The sequence below is a fragment of the Glycine max genome, chromosome 16, assembly GCF_000004515.6.
Source record: "Glycine max cultivar Williams 82 chromosome 16, Glycine_max_v4.0, whole genome shotgun sequence".
Classification (NCBI taxonomy): Eukaryota; Viridiplantae; Streptophyta; class Magnoliopsida; order Fabales; family Fabaceae; genus Glycine; species Glycine max.
In genome coordinates, this window is record NC_038252.2 from 7,164,885 (window position 1) to 7,180,451 (window position 15,567).

The 15,567-nt window shown below is 32.8% G+C and overlaps 2 protein-coding genes across 3 annotated transcripts; one reads left to right on the forward strand and one right to left on the reverse strand.

Annotated features, from left to right (window-relative positions):
- Positions 1-3,945: 3,945 nt before the first annotated feature.
- P91 (P24 oleosin) lies at positions 3,946-4,972 on the forward strand. The gene has a single exon (NM_001251589.2). It carries the CDS (start codon positions 4,055-4,057, stop codon positions 4,724-4,726), a length of 672 nt encoding a protein of 223 aa, NP_001238518.1. The 5' UTR covers positions 3,946-4,054; the 3' UTR covers positions 4,727-4,972.
- A 745-nt stretch (positions 4,973-5,717) lies between these two features.
- LOC100814231 (protein ANTHESIS POMOTING FACTOR 1) lies at positions 5,718-14,388 on the reverse strand. Of its 2 annotated transcripts, XM_006599038.3 has the most exons (11): positions 14,212-14,388; positions 13,732-13,832; positions 13,295-13,404; positions 13,126-13,192; positions 12,496-12,595; positions 11,941-12,057; positions 11,723-11,860; positions 11,538-11,619; positions 7,654-7,703; positions 7,108-7,149; positions 5,718-6,118 (listed from the first exon to the last, which is right to left on the reverse strand). In XM_006599038.3, the coding sequence occupies exons 1-11, from the start codon at positions 14,287-14,289 to the stop codon at positions 5,960-5,962; spliced, it is 1,044 nt and encodes a 347-aa protein (XP_006599101.1). In that variant the 5' UTR covers positions 14,290-14,388; the 3' UTR covers positions 5,718-5,959. The 2 variants fall into 2 exon arrangements, with proteins under 2 accessions (XP_006599101.1, XP_003547718.1); XM_003547670.4 differs by lacking the exon at positions 7,108-7,149 and having other exon boundaries at positions 14,212-14,385.
- Positions 14,389-15,567: the final 1,179 nt, after the last annotated feature.

Genomic DNA, 15,567 nt, shown 5'->3' on the forward strand with positions numbered 1-15,567 from the left:
GTGGGCTTTGTGGGCCTTGGCTCCCATCTAGATCCTATTATTGTATTATTTCAACTCCTAATAAAAGGTAATTGTTATTAATAATGATTAAAAAAATCCTTTAACCATTAAATATTGAAGTTATTCCATAAAAGATGCCTCTTTATTATTTATTTCAAAGGTCTATAAATTGGGGATGTTATAGTCTTTATTTTTAATTAGCAAATGTTAGTTTTTGTTAACAGAAGGAATTGAAATCATGACCTTGCCCTCCTTTCCTTCTCCATTAACCATCAATCCACCTTATATCTCTAGGATGTTAGAATCTTGCTTTGAATGTAAGCTCAATTTCATTTTTTTCTACCATCATCATGTCTCGAACTTGGTACCCTTCATTTTTTTTCTCAAGAATTTGATCCCTTTACAATTTTAATTATACAATTTTTCTCCATCCGTTAACTTAACATGCAGTCTATTAATAAAATTGTTAACATGACACTATACTACACATCCATGTTACTGTATGTTCCTACCAAATTTGGAAGAATCTTGTTACGATGTTACTCCTCCTTGTACTCCTCCTAGTACGGTGGTGGGGTGTACATGTGAAGATACTTCGACACTCAAGTTAGAGGCACAAAGATAGGAAACATGTATCAATAGTGGATTAGAATTGAGTGAGTTACTTGGAACCCTTGTGACCTCTTTTACAATGGTGAAATTACATCCATAGGCCTAATTTCTCTAATTAGTTAGTGTTGAGAAGATAAGATTGAATCTAATCTTATCTTATTTGGTAACTATGTGTCTGATCTATAGACAATCTTATCTTGATTTTTTCTTTATTTTTATCTGACAATCAATGAAGATAGACTTTCTCTCTTTCCTAATTTATCTCAAACGAGTCTCATGGTGGCTAAGCAAGATATCTACTTGGCTGACCATCGAATATAGAGGTTTGTTAAGTTTGAGTAGTACACCAAATCCATGTAAACATTTTACTACCATGCCATTATTTTCATTAAATATTAGATGTCAAGTTAATGAATGAACTATAATTCTACAATTAAAATACTGAGAGAGGGATTAAATTTGAAAAGAAAAAATAGGAGAGCAAAATTGAGAAATGTTGATGATGAGGGGAAGTAAATATCAAGTCTTCAGTTTTGTTAAACAAAAAAAAAACAAATAGAAATGCAACGTATCCAATTTCAAAGCATAATAATTTATTATTATATAATAAATTTTTTACATTTTTAAATATGAAACAAGATTTTAAATAGACTAATGAGCCTAGACAAACTTGTATAAAGGTCAGACCCAAGCCTAAAAACAGGCTTGCGATAGATAACAAACTCAAGTTTGAGTTATAGAAATATAAAGTAGGTTAGGCCAAGCTTAGGTAGGATTTGTCTTGGTCCAACCCATTGCACCCCTACATATGATGTGATCATACAAAAAAAATATGATATAGGAAAGTTGTGCATAAAAAGATATTGGAGTGACATTTATTAAGGAAAAAGTGATTAAAATAAAAATAACTAAGATGGTTTAAATAATAATAAAAAGATCATTAGAGACACCAATGAAAAAAAAGTAAATTATACTTCTTTCATTCTTATTTATAAGACCAGAGTTTTAAAAGAAAAAATATCTGTTTTTATAATATTTTATTTCAATTATCTTGTATATTAATTATTTTCTTACTAATTTTTTTTTACTAGAAAGATCATTAGGGAGTTTAGTTTTTAGCATATGAAAAGGGGCGGAGAAACAAGTAAGATTGAAGAAAATTATTGAAAAATAATCTTATAGAAAATAATATTTTTAAAAAAATTTCCATTTTTAATGAAATTCAAACATGATTAATAGAGTAAACTTTATCATAAGTCTATAGTTATTGTTGTTTTAAAATTAGATAGAACTATTTTTCATAAAATTAATCTTAAACTTTAAACATATTTATAATATGAATTTAAATTATAAATTTACATTCAAAGGTATATTTTTTCTTTTATAAAAAAGCATAAGAATTGATTTTATTTTCTTAATCCTAAAATAAACAGCTTGTTAACCGCCGACTTATGCTGGTCCAGTACAAACCGACCGGACCAGTAGATAATTACGATGAAGAACATAACCCCACATTGGATACCTCTTCTGCATTTACAAGCACAGCCAAGCCCTAAAATTGCACCTGTTTGCCTCCAACGCGCACAACACACACAGCAACTCTGGCAAAACACTAAGAGTGGCGTGACAGACATTAAATTCAATTCCTCTCTCTCTCCAGCAAGCAAAGGCCGCACGCACCAGACGAAATTTCCAAAACTGGCGCATATCATTTACAAAATTTGCAGCGTGGCACTATTTATAGTGGGGTAAACTTATTTAATTATAAAAAGAAAATCATTAAAATAAGGATTTGAATTACCCTAAAGTATATCCGGTGGAAGTAATTACATGACTTGTTTAACTTTTTTTTATTTTTTTTTATGCTGAGTTGCTTAAGTTCAAGCAAACGTTACATGATTTTCTATTTTATTTTTCAGTTGAGTATATGATATAAAATTATTTATATAAGTTGTTATTTATATAAATAATCACTGTTGAATAATATTTATATTATAAATAACATATATTTTTTAATCATTATAAAACTCGTAAAATTAAGTTAAATATTGACTTTAACAATTTTAGCATTAAAATAAATTTTTGTATAGGTTTTAAATTTATGTGAAATTATAAGCTTATAATATTAAAATAAGTAACTCATCTAAGAAATTATATATTTTAGTCTAATTAATTTATATTTTATATTAAATTATTAAATGATGTAATACTTATTTAAGGTACATTGTAATTTGTTTGTTTCTCATATATAATATATAATATAATAAATTTTACTCAATAAAAATTTGACTTAATTGTAGTTTGGTCTTTAAATATTGTAATTGTGCTAATCTGATTTCTAATTGCACAAACTGAATCCCATAAGTCAATAAATAAGTCGGTCATATGATTTTTTTGGTATTCATGATATTGACTTAAAGTATTCATTAATAATTTTGTTAATGATTAATTTTTTATGAAAATCAATCAATTATTTTTAATGAATCTTTTTTTTCAATTATATTTTTTTATCCATAAAATTTAAATTTAAAACTTAAGAGATTCGAGCTTAGTATTTTCGACTAATAATTTATTGGTTTAATTATTCAGTTATAATCTTTCTATTAGTGTTATGTTTTTTTTTTTTAAATACTAACTTAATTAACTTGATGATGGATGATGATATATCAATGACACAGATATATTATCTTATGCATATGTTGATGTGGCTTATGATGTAATTAAGTCACATCAATATATTATTAGATTCAGATAGCACGTTAATTAAGATCTGATAAAATATTTAATAAAACATTAAAAGTAAATAATAATCGCTAAACATCATCAAAATATTAATCATTAGATTCAATTTTTGCAATTAAAACCAGAAGAACTAAATCATACAATTACAATACTTAAAATAAAAAAAAATTAAACTTAAATGTTATATTTAAAAAAAGGACGAAACTTAAAACTTAAATACAATTGTATGATTAATTTTAGTATTGTCTTTAATGAGAATTAAAGTTTTATTCACTAATTTATGTAATAAAACATTTCAATAAGTGAGGTAAAACTCCAATTGATTGAAGAATACCACCAACACCAACACCACCACCACCTGCGAAACTGTATCTCAATTGTCCTTAATAAAAATGTTAAATAGTACATTATTCTCCTTGCCTGTCATTATTTATGTGCCCCCACTTTAATTTTTCTGATGTACTTAACCCAGGGCAAACTGAAACATGTTCCTCATGCAAAGCCCCAACTCATCATGCATCATGTACGTGTCATCATCCAGCAACTCCACTTTTGCTATATAACACCACCCCCATCACACTCCCCATCTCTAACACACACATACCCCCAACTAACAATAATTCCTTCACTTGCAGAACTTAGTTCTCTGTTGCATCATCATCATCTTCATTAGTGTTAGCCCTAAACTTCACCTTCAACCATGACCACAGTGCCACCACACAGTGTCCAAGTGCACACAACAACACACCGCTACGAAGCCGGCGTCGTCCCGCCGGCTCGTTTTGAGGCGCCGCGTTACGAAGCCGGCATCAAGGCGCCCTCTTCCATTTACCATTCCGAGAGAGGTCCGACGACCTCTCAGGTTCTCGCAGTTGTCGCCGGCCTTCCGGTCGGCGGCATCCTCCTGCTCCTGGCAGGACTGACCCTGGCTGGAACTCTCACCGGGCTGGTGGTGGCAACACCGCTCTTCATCATCTTCAGCCCGGTGCTGATTCCGGCCACGGTCGCAATTGGCCTGGCCGTGGCCGGGTTCCTGACGTCGGGAGTCTTTGGGCTCACGGCGCTGTCGTCCTTCTCCTGGATCCTGAACTACATCCGGGAGACCCAGCCGGCGTCGGAGAATCTGGCCGCTGCGGCGAAGCACCATCTGGCGGAGGCGGCGGAGTACGTGGGGCAGAAGACCAAAGAAGTAGGGCAGAAAACCAAGGAAGTTGGGCAGGATATTCAGAGCAAGGCACAAGATACAAGGGAAGCAGCTGCAAGAGATGCAAGAGATGCAAGGGAAGCAGCTGCAAGAGATGCAAGGGATGCAAAGGTGGAGGCGAGAGATGTAAAGAGAACAACAGTGACAGCAACAACCGCAACCGCATGAACGTGATGAGTATTAATGTGTTGTTATGAACTTATGATGTTGGTTTATGTGGGGAAATAAATGATGTATGTACCTCTTCTTGCCTATGTAGTAGGTTTGGGTGTTTTGTTGTCTAGCTTTGCTTATTTAGTAATTAGTAGAAGGGACGTTCGTTCGTGTCTCATAAAAAGGGGTACTACCACTCTGGCAATGTGATTTGTATTTGATGAATTCAATGTGAAATGTGTTTTGCGTTGGTGTATGTAATTTCTCGTCCAATGTGCTTTTAGAACAACGTACGGTGAAATTTAAGCTGTGCATTGTTGATAATTCTTCGTTCAAAATCAAATTGCTAGCAAATTTTAACTAACATGAAATTTTGTCAACAGTACAGCACTCATTAACCAAGTTCCAAACTAAGATGCGCCATTAACATCAACCAATAGCATTTTTCAGCATAAGGAGGCTTTGACATGCAAAAATATCTTAATATATAGATAAGCATGTGAAGTAGGAAATTAACTTGTTAAGATTTGTTTCGCTTTTTCTTCAATGAAAACAGTTCTTATATGTATAAGAAAAAAAATAAATGAGTTTTCCTATAATTTTAAATTAACTTATACACAGGCTAGCCTTTAAAAAAAAAACCTATACACAGGCTAAGTTTTAGAAGTTTTCTAGAAATTATGACAATAAGCTTTGTTTAAAAAAATAATTAAAATAAGCTATTTTTAAATTTTAGAAGCCCATTTTATTTTTTCTTGTTTTTCTCCTTTATTTTCTTCTTTCTCAGAAAGAAACCATCGTCAAAACTCAAAAGGCCTTCTCTGACGCAAGATACCCTCTGCTGTGTGGGTTATAATAAATTTTTTCTCTCCCGTTTAGTAAAAAAGTAACACTATCTAACAAAATGACGACGTGAGCTTGTTAAAACGTCTTTAACATGTGTAAGACCTTAATGTTACTAGGGGGAAAAAAATAATTGTCTAACCAATAAAGAACATTCTCAATGTAGCTAAAACTTCAACATAAATTGCATTCGGTGATGGGATTTACAATTGAATTGAATTGACAAACATCCTGGAGCATCATCAAAATTTTCAAGAAATGTATCAAAACTATGTAGCTTACCAAATTCCCAAGTTAGTCAATTTTTTTTTTCTGAAGTGCGTTAGTTAAATTCTTGATACAACAACAAAAACAAAGTTGTGGCTGGGCTGGGACAGGAAGAGCATATTTAATTCAATGTTGGGGTTAAGGTCCAGCTTCAGCATCTGTGCCACCATTATTTAGCTTTGAATCATTATTGGGTATCCAAAACGTGAGAACACTTGAAGCTGCAGCGAACATGGCCTTGTGAGGGGCCCACTTCAAGCACGAAGGAACACCAATATGGCTGGTCCAACATGCCACCTGCAGGGAAGAAAACCAGAGGCTCATCATCGCAAAAATTTTGCGCTATTACATTGACAAAATATAAAATATTGGTTAAAATATGACTTTTTCTTTTAATCTTTTATTAAAATTTCATTTATTTTTAGGTCTTAAAATTAAAAGTTAGGTACTTTTAATCCTTGATGAGTGACACCATATTTTTGTTGAAATGCAGAGATTAAAACGATTTTTTTTATATAACATTAAAACTAAAAACGAGACCCTCTTTAAGCCTGAAATATATCAGTAAATAAATATATAAAACCTTTTTCAGCTGACATCATGCTACTGTTTCAACGTTTCATTCATGTCTTTATGCTCATGACATTATTTATGCTCCCTCCGTATCCTCTTTTAAGACCAAAGTTTTGTTCCTTTTTATAAGAAACATTCTAAAATATATTTAGCATTAACTATTTTTTACATAAATACCCTTAATTAAAATCATGGCAGTGAAAGATTGTATCAACAAAAAATTAGAACAATATCCATTAATGTTTTTATGCGTTTCATTAATGTTAAGGGTAATTTTGAAAAAAATAATATAAATATTGGACATATTTAATGTTATCCTTAATTCTTATGAATTAGTTAACTGATTAGAGGGAGTGTATAAGGATTAGGGGCATAAAATCAGAAGTATAATACATAAGCAAGCAACAGTACACTCAGAACAGAAAGGACAGTACAGTATGAACACATTGTCAATAGCAAACATTTTACAGGAATTAAGTCAATAATATTGAGATTTTGGCTATTTTAAAATCCAAAGATAATGTGTGGAGTTGAAACCAAGGATTAAGTCAAAGCTTCAGATTCTGATAAAACACATGCACATTTATATTAAATATGAATCTACTAAAATCTAATTCATTAATCTTTAAATCAAGTTATAAGTCCATATTTTATCTTTTGAAATTAGGAGTTAAATCCATAAAAGTAAGACAGCTCAACAATAAATTGATTACCAAATGGTGGTAGCTGGAATTGGAATCCCCAGTCGATGGTAACTGGAGTGCGAAGATTGGAAGAGTGACAATCAGCACAGGAACAAGAGAAGATAACATGCAGAAGTGTTAAGAAAGGTTTTTAAACAGTTTTGGATAATGATTGTAAGGGCTGTTAGCTGTTGCTAACAGCACCCATCTAATGTTAGATAGCTATTGTAAGGGCTGTTGGCTTTTGCTAGCAACACCCATCTAATGTTAGTCAGCAGTACAGGGCTGTTAGTCTCTTCTAACTGCACCTCACTAGGATCAGGCAGTTAGATTCTGTTGATTAGTTAGAATCAGTTATGGTTAGTTCAGCAGTGCAGAGGTCTATATATACCTCAATTGTAACTAACTCTAACTAACTTTTACAGATCAATAATATCAGTTTCTTTCTTCTTTGATTTTCTCTCTTCTGTTCTCTCTCAGTTTAACGAAAATGTCTCATTTTAAAGTATCCTTTTAGAATTAAAAATAAATAAATAAAATTAGCAGAATCATATTGTAGTAGAAAATAGGGAATACCTCATTTTTCATCTCAATACTCCAAGCTTGCATGGTTCCGCTTCCAGATCCTTAGACATCAAAATTAAGAAAATTTTATACTCATTAATTACATCTAGCTTATGGAAAATGTTAATGGTAGAACAAAGTAACCAGCACCCACAATCTAATGAATCTATACTCATCGACTATAATTTCATTTGAAGAACCATGTATGATATACTACACACCTCATTTCATTATGGGCAGTACTCTTGAGCTCAGCAAATTCAATAAGCAATAATAGAAAGGAAATGATGCTTGAAAATAAAATGACATTTTCTCAGTTTTAGATCAAACAAGTCCTACAGCTTGGCCAGTCATCTTCCTGAGTATAATTATCAAATTGGTAATTTCTCTTATCAATAGTATATTACAGCCCATGGTGGAAAGACAAATCAGCTATGCCACATGGCAGAAAGTATTAAAGGCAAGTAGGGGAAGCACAATATTCAAAATCAGTATTGTTAAACAGATTATGGTGGAGCGGGTTTGGGTGTAAAACACCATGGTGAATGACAGCAGTCTATGCTTTCTCAGACATTTCAAGGGTCTTTCTTTTGTGAGGGTGGGGGAAATAACATTTTTTGGGGTTTTAGATTATGTATATAAATCCCAAAATGTGAATTGTCTCAGAGTTTGAGTAAATGGGTATAATATAAAGATGTTATTTCCATTTGTCTCCCGCACAACCTACACTGTGAGTTGCAAATCATGTCATCAGACATTGACCCCTCTGTTACTCCAGGAAGCACAGCCATCTCTAGTTATTTCAATTTTATTGTAATATTATTTTAGTTCCAATTTTGTGCATCTGACACTGTTTCTCATACTTCTCCCAGTTCTCTGTTTGTCTTCTATTTCAATTTTGTTTCTAGGTTTCTCTTACTTATCTCTTTTTTATTCAAACAATGTCTTCTTTCATGTGATTGTCTTGTTTTGTTTCAATTTCATGTATTTCAATTATATTAAATACTCTATTTTAGTCCCCACCCTGTCCTATTTCAGATTTCAGTAATCCTTCCCTTTATTATTTTAATATGTTGATACGGAATTTAAAATTTTGACCTTATTTCATATTGTACAGCACAAGTTACAGTGTCAGAAGACACTTTTTTTTTTAAAAAAAAATGTTTTTAAATTAAAGAAACTTTTTTGTTGTTATTGTGGGAATTATATTTTATTTATACTTATAGGATTAGTATCAAGTATAGTAAGTGAAGCATCTTCAAATCCTTCTAGCATTGATGCAAGGAAATGACACTAACTGTTGTTTACACAACTTGTGATCTTAAAGGATGGAATGAATAGAGCAAAAGAGCACATTTCATGGGAAAGAAGGGCAACTTTGTAGCTTAACCTAAAGGTCCAAAAGAGGTCAAAGAAGAATTGTGGGGGATATTTGAAGGATAAGAAGAATCAAGATGATGAAAGTTTTCAATGAATGCACCATGATCTTGATGACTAAGGTGATAGTAATGAAGTAAGAAGGATTTAGAGATTGTAACTAATACTACTAGTGGAAGGATCAAAGGAAGTGTGATTGGAAGAGCCCCACCAATCTTCTTTATAGAAGACAAGAAAATGCAATTGAAAAATAAAAAAGATAAATGAAGGCATAGCAAGCATAAGGGAGGCATGTGATAAGGAGATAATGACAAAAATTCATCAATACATAGCTCGAGGTACCAAGCTAGGTTGTCTTTTAACATAGTTAAGTTGCAAAGCTTTCATGAAATGCTTACAGCCATTAGAAGCTTTAGACCAAATTTAAAATCCCCATCTTACCATGATATAACAGTCCACACTTCAACGAGTTGGTGGACATTGACAATTTGTTTAAGTATCAAAAGTACTAGTGGGGAAGACTTGAATGCTCTATTATGTTTAATGCATGGTTGGGTAGAAAATAGAGATCTTTAATCAACTTCTTGATGATCTTTAATCTATTTATGCATTAGATGTTGTGTAAACTAGTTAGAAAATACTGAGTTGTTTGACTCCATTGTGGATGACATGGGGAAGAAAAGATTGTGCAAGTTAAATGAACAAAGGAAGCAACTATGTTTTTGTCTAGTAAATTACTAGAAGAAAAAAACCACATTTATGTTGAGCTCTTAGTGCAACCCCACTGCATAAATTTGATGTTCAGAGAGTGGAGAGTTCCCTCTAATGAGAACAGTTCAAAGGGTAATATCTCTTGTTGGCTTCATCTATAGACATTCCAGATTTTAAGTATCTTGAGTTTGTAGAAGTACTTTATTAACAAAAGGGAAATGGTGAGACATGTAGACACCTAATTTGAAACATCCTTCCTCATATTGAAAAAGGTTCTAAAAGAAAAGGAAAATATATCAAATGATTAGACAAATTATCAAAGGAGGCTAGAAGGAAGTAATAAAAATTGTGCATATTTCAATTATCCAAAACAATGTAGTGTTTACACTTGAGGTAATGACTCTTATGTGTGTACTTCACCTCATTGATATTGAGAAAAAACCAGTCATGAGTTATATTATATTAATAAGACAATGGAGAAGGCTAAAAAAGCCATCATGGAATATTTTTAGAACAATAAAAGTAAATATAAAGAAGTTTTTGAAAATACTAACACTAGGTGGATTTGGAGGATTCTTATATTTGCCTTCATTGTTCCCAAAAGATTGAATAATGGCTTCACTTATATGGGGTTTTTTCTTTACATTTATTAGCTCAGAAAATATGACAATAAGGCTAAGTTATTTATGAAATGATGGTTAATGACATTAATCCTGAAGGTTAATGAATAGGAGGATAATTAGTTTTGGACTCGGTTACTTGTATGTTATAGGTTGATTGGGTTCTTTTGCATTTATTAGCTTTGATAAGAGCTGACAATAAGGCTGTTATTGACTACATGAATTATGATTTTATTCTGCCAAAGATACGGTTGTTATGAGGTCAATTCCTAGTTTAAATTTAAAATCATTACATTGAGAATTTTGAGTATGGTATACAACTTTACATTGATACAATATATTCCAAGCTTATTTTTCATTATGTATCTGAATCTTATGATTTAAATACAATTCATGATTCTAAAATCAACCATGAATTATATATATATATATATATATATATATATATATATATATATATATATATATATAAAACTATGAATTAACAATTTAAATAGTGAATTGATAATTATGCTAATTTATACAAAGAAAATTTGAGTAAATTACATTAACCACCCCTGAAGTTTCATGAAATTACACAAATACCCCCTGCTTTTTTAACCATTACAGTGACCTCCCTTGCAAGGGGTGTTAGCGTAATATATAAGGAGGAGTCATTGTAATGTTCTCAAACATTAAGGGGATGTTAGTGTAACATATAAGAGGAAGCCAGTGTAATGTTTGCAAACAAAAAGGGGATTAGAGTAGGAATAGACAAAAAAGTGTGTAATTTGAAAAAAGCTCAAGGGATGTGAGTGTAATTTAGTCAAATTTAATTATTACAAAGTGAGAAAACTATTCCTCTCGAATCCTTCTGTAATCAGCATATGCAAATGTTCAAATTATAGTTTATCACAGGAAGAAGGAAAGACAATTACCAACAGTAATTCTGAGTATATGATTTATAGGATGCTATACAATACCAAGACCTAATGCTCCCATTTGTAATTATAATTACGTCAACTACTAATACTATTAGTTCAAGCTCAAGTCCATAAACACCAAGACTAATAACCATATTTAAAAAAAAAAAGGATAAATTAGAAGGGTGTTTTGGTGCACATCAGCTGGTAAAAATAACCAGGAAGTAAGATGCAGTGAAAATAAAAGTTTTAAAAAGCTAAATTGTAAAGAGATGAAATGGGATACCTGCCACCAAGTACTTCCCATCTTGGGTAAATGTAGCCTCTATTGGGGTACCAGGAGATGGTTCCAAACTAAATCCACAACGCTGCACAAGTTAGAAAACTATCAATTTCCGCATATTTTGAAAAAAATACATTATTGCATACGGAAAATGCAATGCAAAGGATTCAATCGTCAAAGAAATTAACCTTGTCTCCTCCATATGCATCAAGAACATAAATATTGTTATTAGTAGTAGTCAGAAGCATTGATTTTCCGTCATTACTGAATTTGATATCACAAACTTCGGCTGTGTCACCACCAACTAGAAAGGTGTCAAAGGGACCCTACACCAATATGGGAAATGTCAGAGTTGTGAAGTTATGAAAAGCATAGCAAAGGCTAGAGAAAGGTTACAAATACAAACCTTGTCATAAGAACGAGAATCAAACAATTTAATAGCTCCCCCTTCCATTGCTACAGCAAAGACCAGGCCTTGTTGGTCATAGGCAATAGCAGGTCTACCACGTAGACGTAAGATGCCCTGAAAACTATATCAGTGAGCAAAATCATAATTGTTTCTCCTATAATTTTTCCTTGATGCACTGCAAATATTAATCTTTTGAAGCTCAACCATGGGTTTTAATTGCGATTACTGTCATGGTTGCATTGTGGTTGTTGAAGGCCAACTGCGATCAATCCAATTTTGCAATCACAGCCTAATGCAATTAGCAATGGCCGCCAGCATCATGTGATGGCTTTCCACATTTTTAAACCTTGAGCTCAACTATAACAAAATGTTATCATGTTAAGTGAGTTATGAAAAGAAGTGTAGAAAAAGTCACCTGTCTTTTATATATATTTACTTAGTAATTCTTGTGCTACACAGAATCTATACTTCTTTTAATTGGCCTTCAAAAGTCACACAACTATCCTCCCCCCCCACCCAAAAAAAAAAAAAAAAGAAATGAAAACTACCAACCTGGCAAGCATTTACCCGAAGATCCCATATCCTAACACTGTGGTCTAGAGAACCAGACATGAAGCTATCATTGATTGGAGACATGCAGAGAGAAACAACTCTGTAAAGCAAGACATGGAAAAAGAAATCAGCAATACGATCATGTATAATAAAGGAACTGACACACTCAGAATCATTGACCAATTGCTGTCTTCCTTATTGGGTTCAAGAAAAGGTGAGGCTCAGGAAAGCTTTACATACATACATCAATTTAACATAGAGCAGAAGATATAAACAGGAAAGTAAAAAGGATCAAACAAATAAATAAAAAATATAAAATAACTATCCAGCAAAAATTGAAAATAAGACTAGTTCTATTTTACTTTTATGTAGGGTAAAAAAAATCATAATCTTAGTAGCCAGAAATACTTCCCACCAAGTGAACTTACACAATAATGATTACTTATAGATTGTGATCTTAGTCCTACAATCAGAGACCAACGATGTCCCAAAACAAAAGGGAAATGATGCAACAATAAGAAACAAGAATTATTTTTTGCCTACGGCATATAGCAACTAAGCAAAAGCACCAAGTTTTCCTTCTGCACTGTAAAAAACTTCATATATGAAAAAAGTACATTCAAACCTAACCTCTGTTTATGCCCTTTGAAGTATCGTAGGCAGCGATTATCATACATTGATAAATACTGCAATGATTCTGGCACACAAGGAATAAGAAGTGAATAATTGCAAGCATAATTTGTAGCCACTGACTAGCTGTAAATTACATCAAATAAAACTGTCATATAGAGAAGCCAACCTCCAGTAGACTCCAAATTGTACTTTGAAGAGCATATAACAGAGCTTGGATGATGAGTAAAACATATACGATCAGTACCATGTTTCTTATTAGAAGTGGTCTTCAATAACCTGGAATTCATGGTAAAATGCATAGAAAAAAATTATTCATGTATGAAGCAGTAAGTAAATCATGTAAACTTTATCATTTATTAGACAAACCATTTACAAGGAAAAAAAGAAGACATAATTGGTACAATTAATAGTGGGCTAAAATTTATTACATTAACAATTTAAGCTTCTGCAATAAAGCAAATTTATTTTCTGGATATAATGAAACAAACTTAAAAACTGAAATGATTGTTTAGTATTCAGAGTTCATAAGTTGAGTTTGTAGCAAATTTTTAATTTTTAAATCCCAAATAGTGGGATTACTTTTTGTCATAAAAGTAAACTCACTTAGCATTAGCAATGTCGTAAAGTCGCACCGAGTCATCCCCACTAGACGTGACAAGTAAATCATCCTTTCGATGGAAATCAATCGAATGTATCATCCCACCCTGAAAATACAAAGATCATTAAACCCTACAGAAAAGACACAATTGCAATGAGGCCACCATTTCAATGTCAAGAACAAGATAATGAAAAAGAACATAATTTTGTTTTCGAAAATAAAAGATTAATAATCTCAATAATTTGCTCAAAAAGAATAACATCAACAAGTTCAAATAAAAAAATCTTCACTGCCAGTATTGCTACATTCAGAACAAGAGATCGCAACGATGGATATTTTTAGAGCAAAAAGGCTCGCTAATAGATTAAAGGACAACCCTAACGGAATTTTCTTTTTCCCTTAACAAGAAGAAATACCTAAAAGGTGAGAGAGGGCACTGAAATAAGAGTAAAGAGAATGAAATTGAAAGGGGAAAGAAGGGTTACGAAGTCGGAGAAGACGGCTCCTATGGACATGCTTCGAACCAAATCGTCGTCAAGCTCCGTAAACGACGCCGTCGTCATGCTGGCGGAGCAAAGTAGCAGCAGAGTGGAAAGAAAGTAAGAGAGCAGAAAAATCCGCCGATGCTTTTTCACTGTTGTTTTCACTTAAGTAGTGGGATAGGTTGGGATATTCGGTTAACTCACAATTATTTATTTTTAAGATAAATATTTGATACTTGGAATTTGTAAGGTACTCACATAATAAAAATATAAAATTTTGTTTTTAAATTTTAAAGAAAAAAGATAAATTTATCTTATCATTAATTTTTATTAATCCAAACGGCTAATCATAGTTAACATCGCGGGAACTATTTGTGGGAGGCAGTGTGCAACATGCATGATCACAAATTTACCCTCTCCTAGCTACATATATAGATATATATACGTGCTGCTTTGGGTGGGATCAAGTGATGGCAAGTTCAGGGTGAAAGCAACATATAATAAAATCACCTTGTGTGACATGCACGCTCCCTCAAGACCCTCTTTGGAAGATAAACCATGCATGATGCCTTTCTAAGAAATGGCAAGAAAAGAGATAGGCACATGACTGAGGATGCATTTTGCATCATCTATGGCCAAGAGGGAACTACCCTCCATGCCCTTTGGCAAAGGAGTAGGTCAAGGGAGCAAGGAATGGCCAACTCGGTTTGGCGTGTTGTTGAATCAGATTTGGATTCGTAGAAATAACTTTATTTTCGATGGAGTACTGTGGGGTGATGATTCCAAGTGTAGTATCTTATTAGCAGAAAAGCTGATGCAGGAAATTGAATTGTATGTGATGGACCGTTTTCTAAAGCATCTAATAAGGTGGCGTGTGGTGGCATTATACGTGACTTTAAGAGCAGGCATTTAAGGCCATTCTCATGTGGTTTAGTGCCTTGCTCAATCCTGAAATCAAAGCTTTGGGCTATTATCAATGGAATTAGGCTTTCTCTTGCCAAAGACTTCAGGAAAATTTCGGTAGAATCGAACTCTAAGAATGTTGTCGAGCTAGTGAAGAGAGGAGTGGCTTCGAATCGTAGTCGAGGCCAACTAGTCCTCATGGTTCATCGGTTAAAGGAGGAGATTGAAGATTTTCGTTTGTCTCGTGTCATGTGCGAAGGCAATGTTGTGGCTGCTAGTTTGGCAAAGCATGACCTACTGTTCCTCTCCTAGCTAAAGCTAGTAGGATGGTTTTTTTTTTTTTTTTTTTTTTGTAGTGGTTTTGTTTTGTTAGGGGCATTATAGAGTACAGAATGAGGAAATCTTGGAATATCATTGGATAAACAAAAGCATCAAGAAGATTTATTAGGGAATTAA

Coding starts and splice junctions, on each gene's coding strand:
- P91 (NM_001251589.2), top strand. CDS start 4,055: ATGACCACAGTGCCACCACACAGTGTCCAAGTGCACACAACAACACAC.
- LOC100814231 (XM_006599038.3), bottom strand. CDS start 14,289: ATGACGACGGCGTCGTTTACGGAGCTTGACGACGATTTGGTTCGAAGC. Junction 13,405..13,731: donor TACGACATTGCTAATGCTAA/GTGAGTTTACTT, acceptor CATGAATTCCAG/GTTATTGAAGACCACTTCTA. Junction 13,193..13,294: donor CAATTTGGAGTCTACTGGAG/GTTGGCTTCTCT, acceptor CTTGTGTGCCAG/AATCATTGCAGTATTTATCA.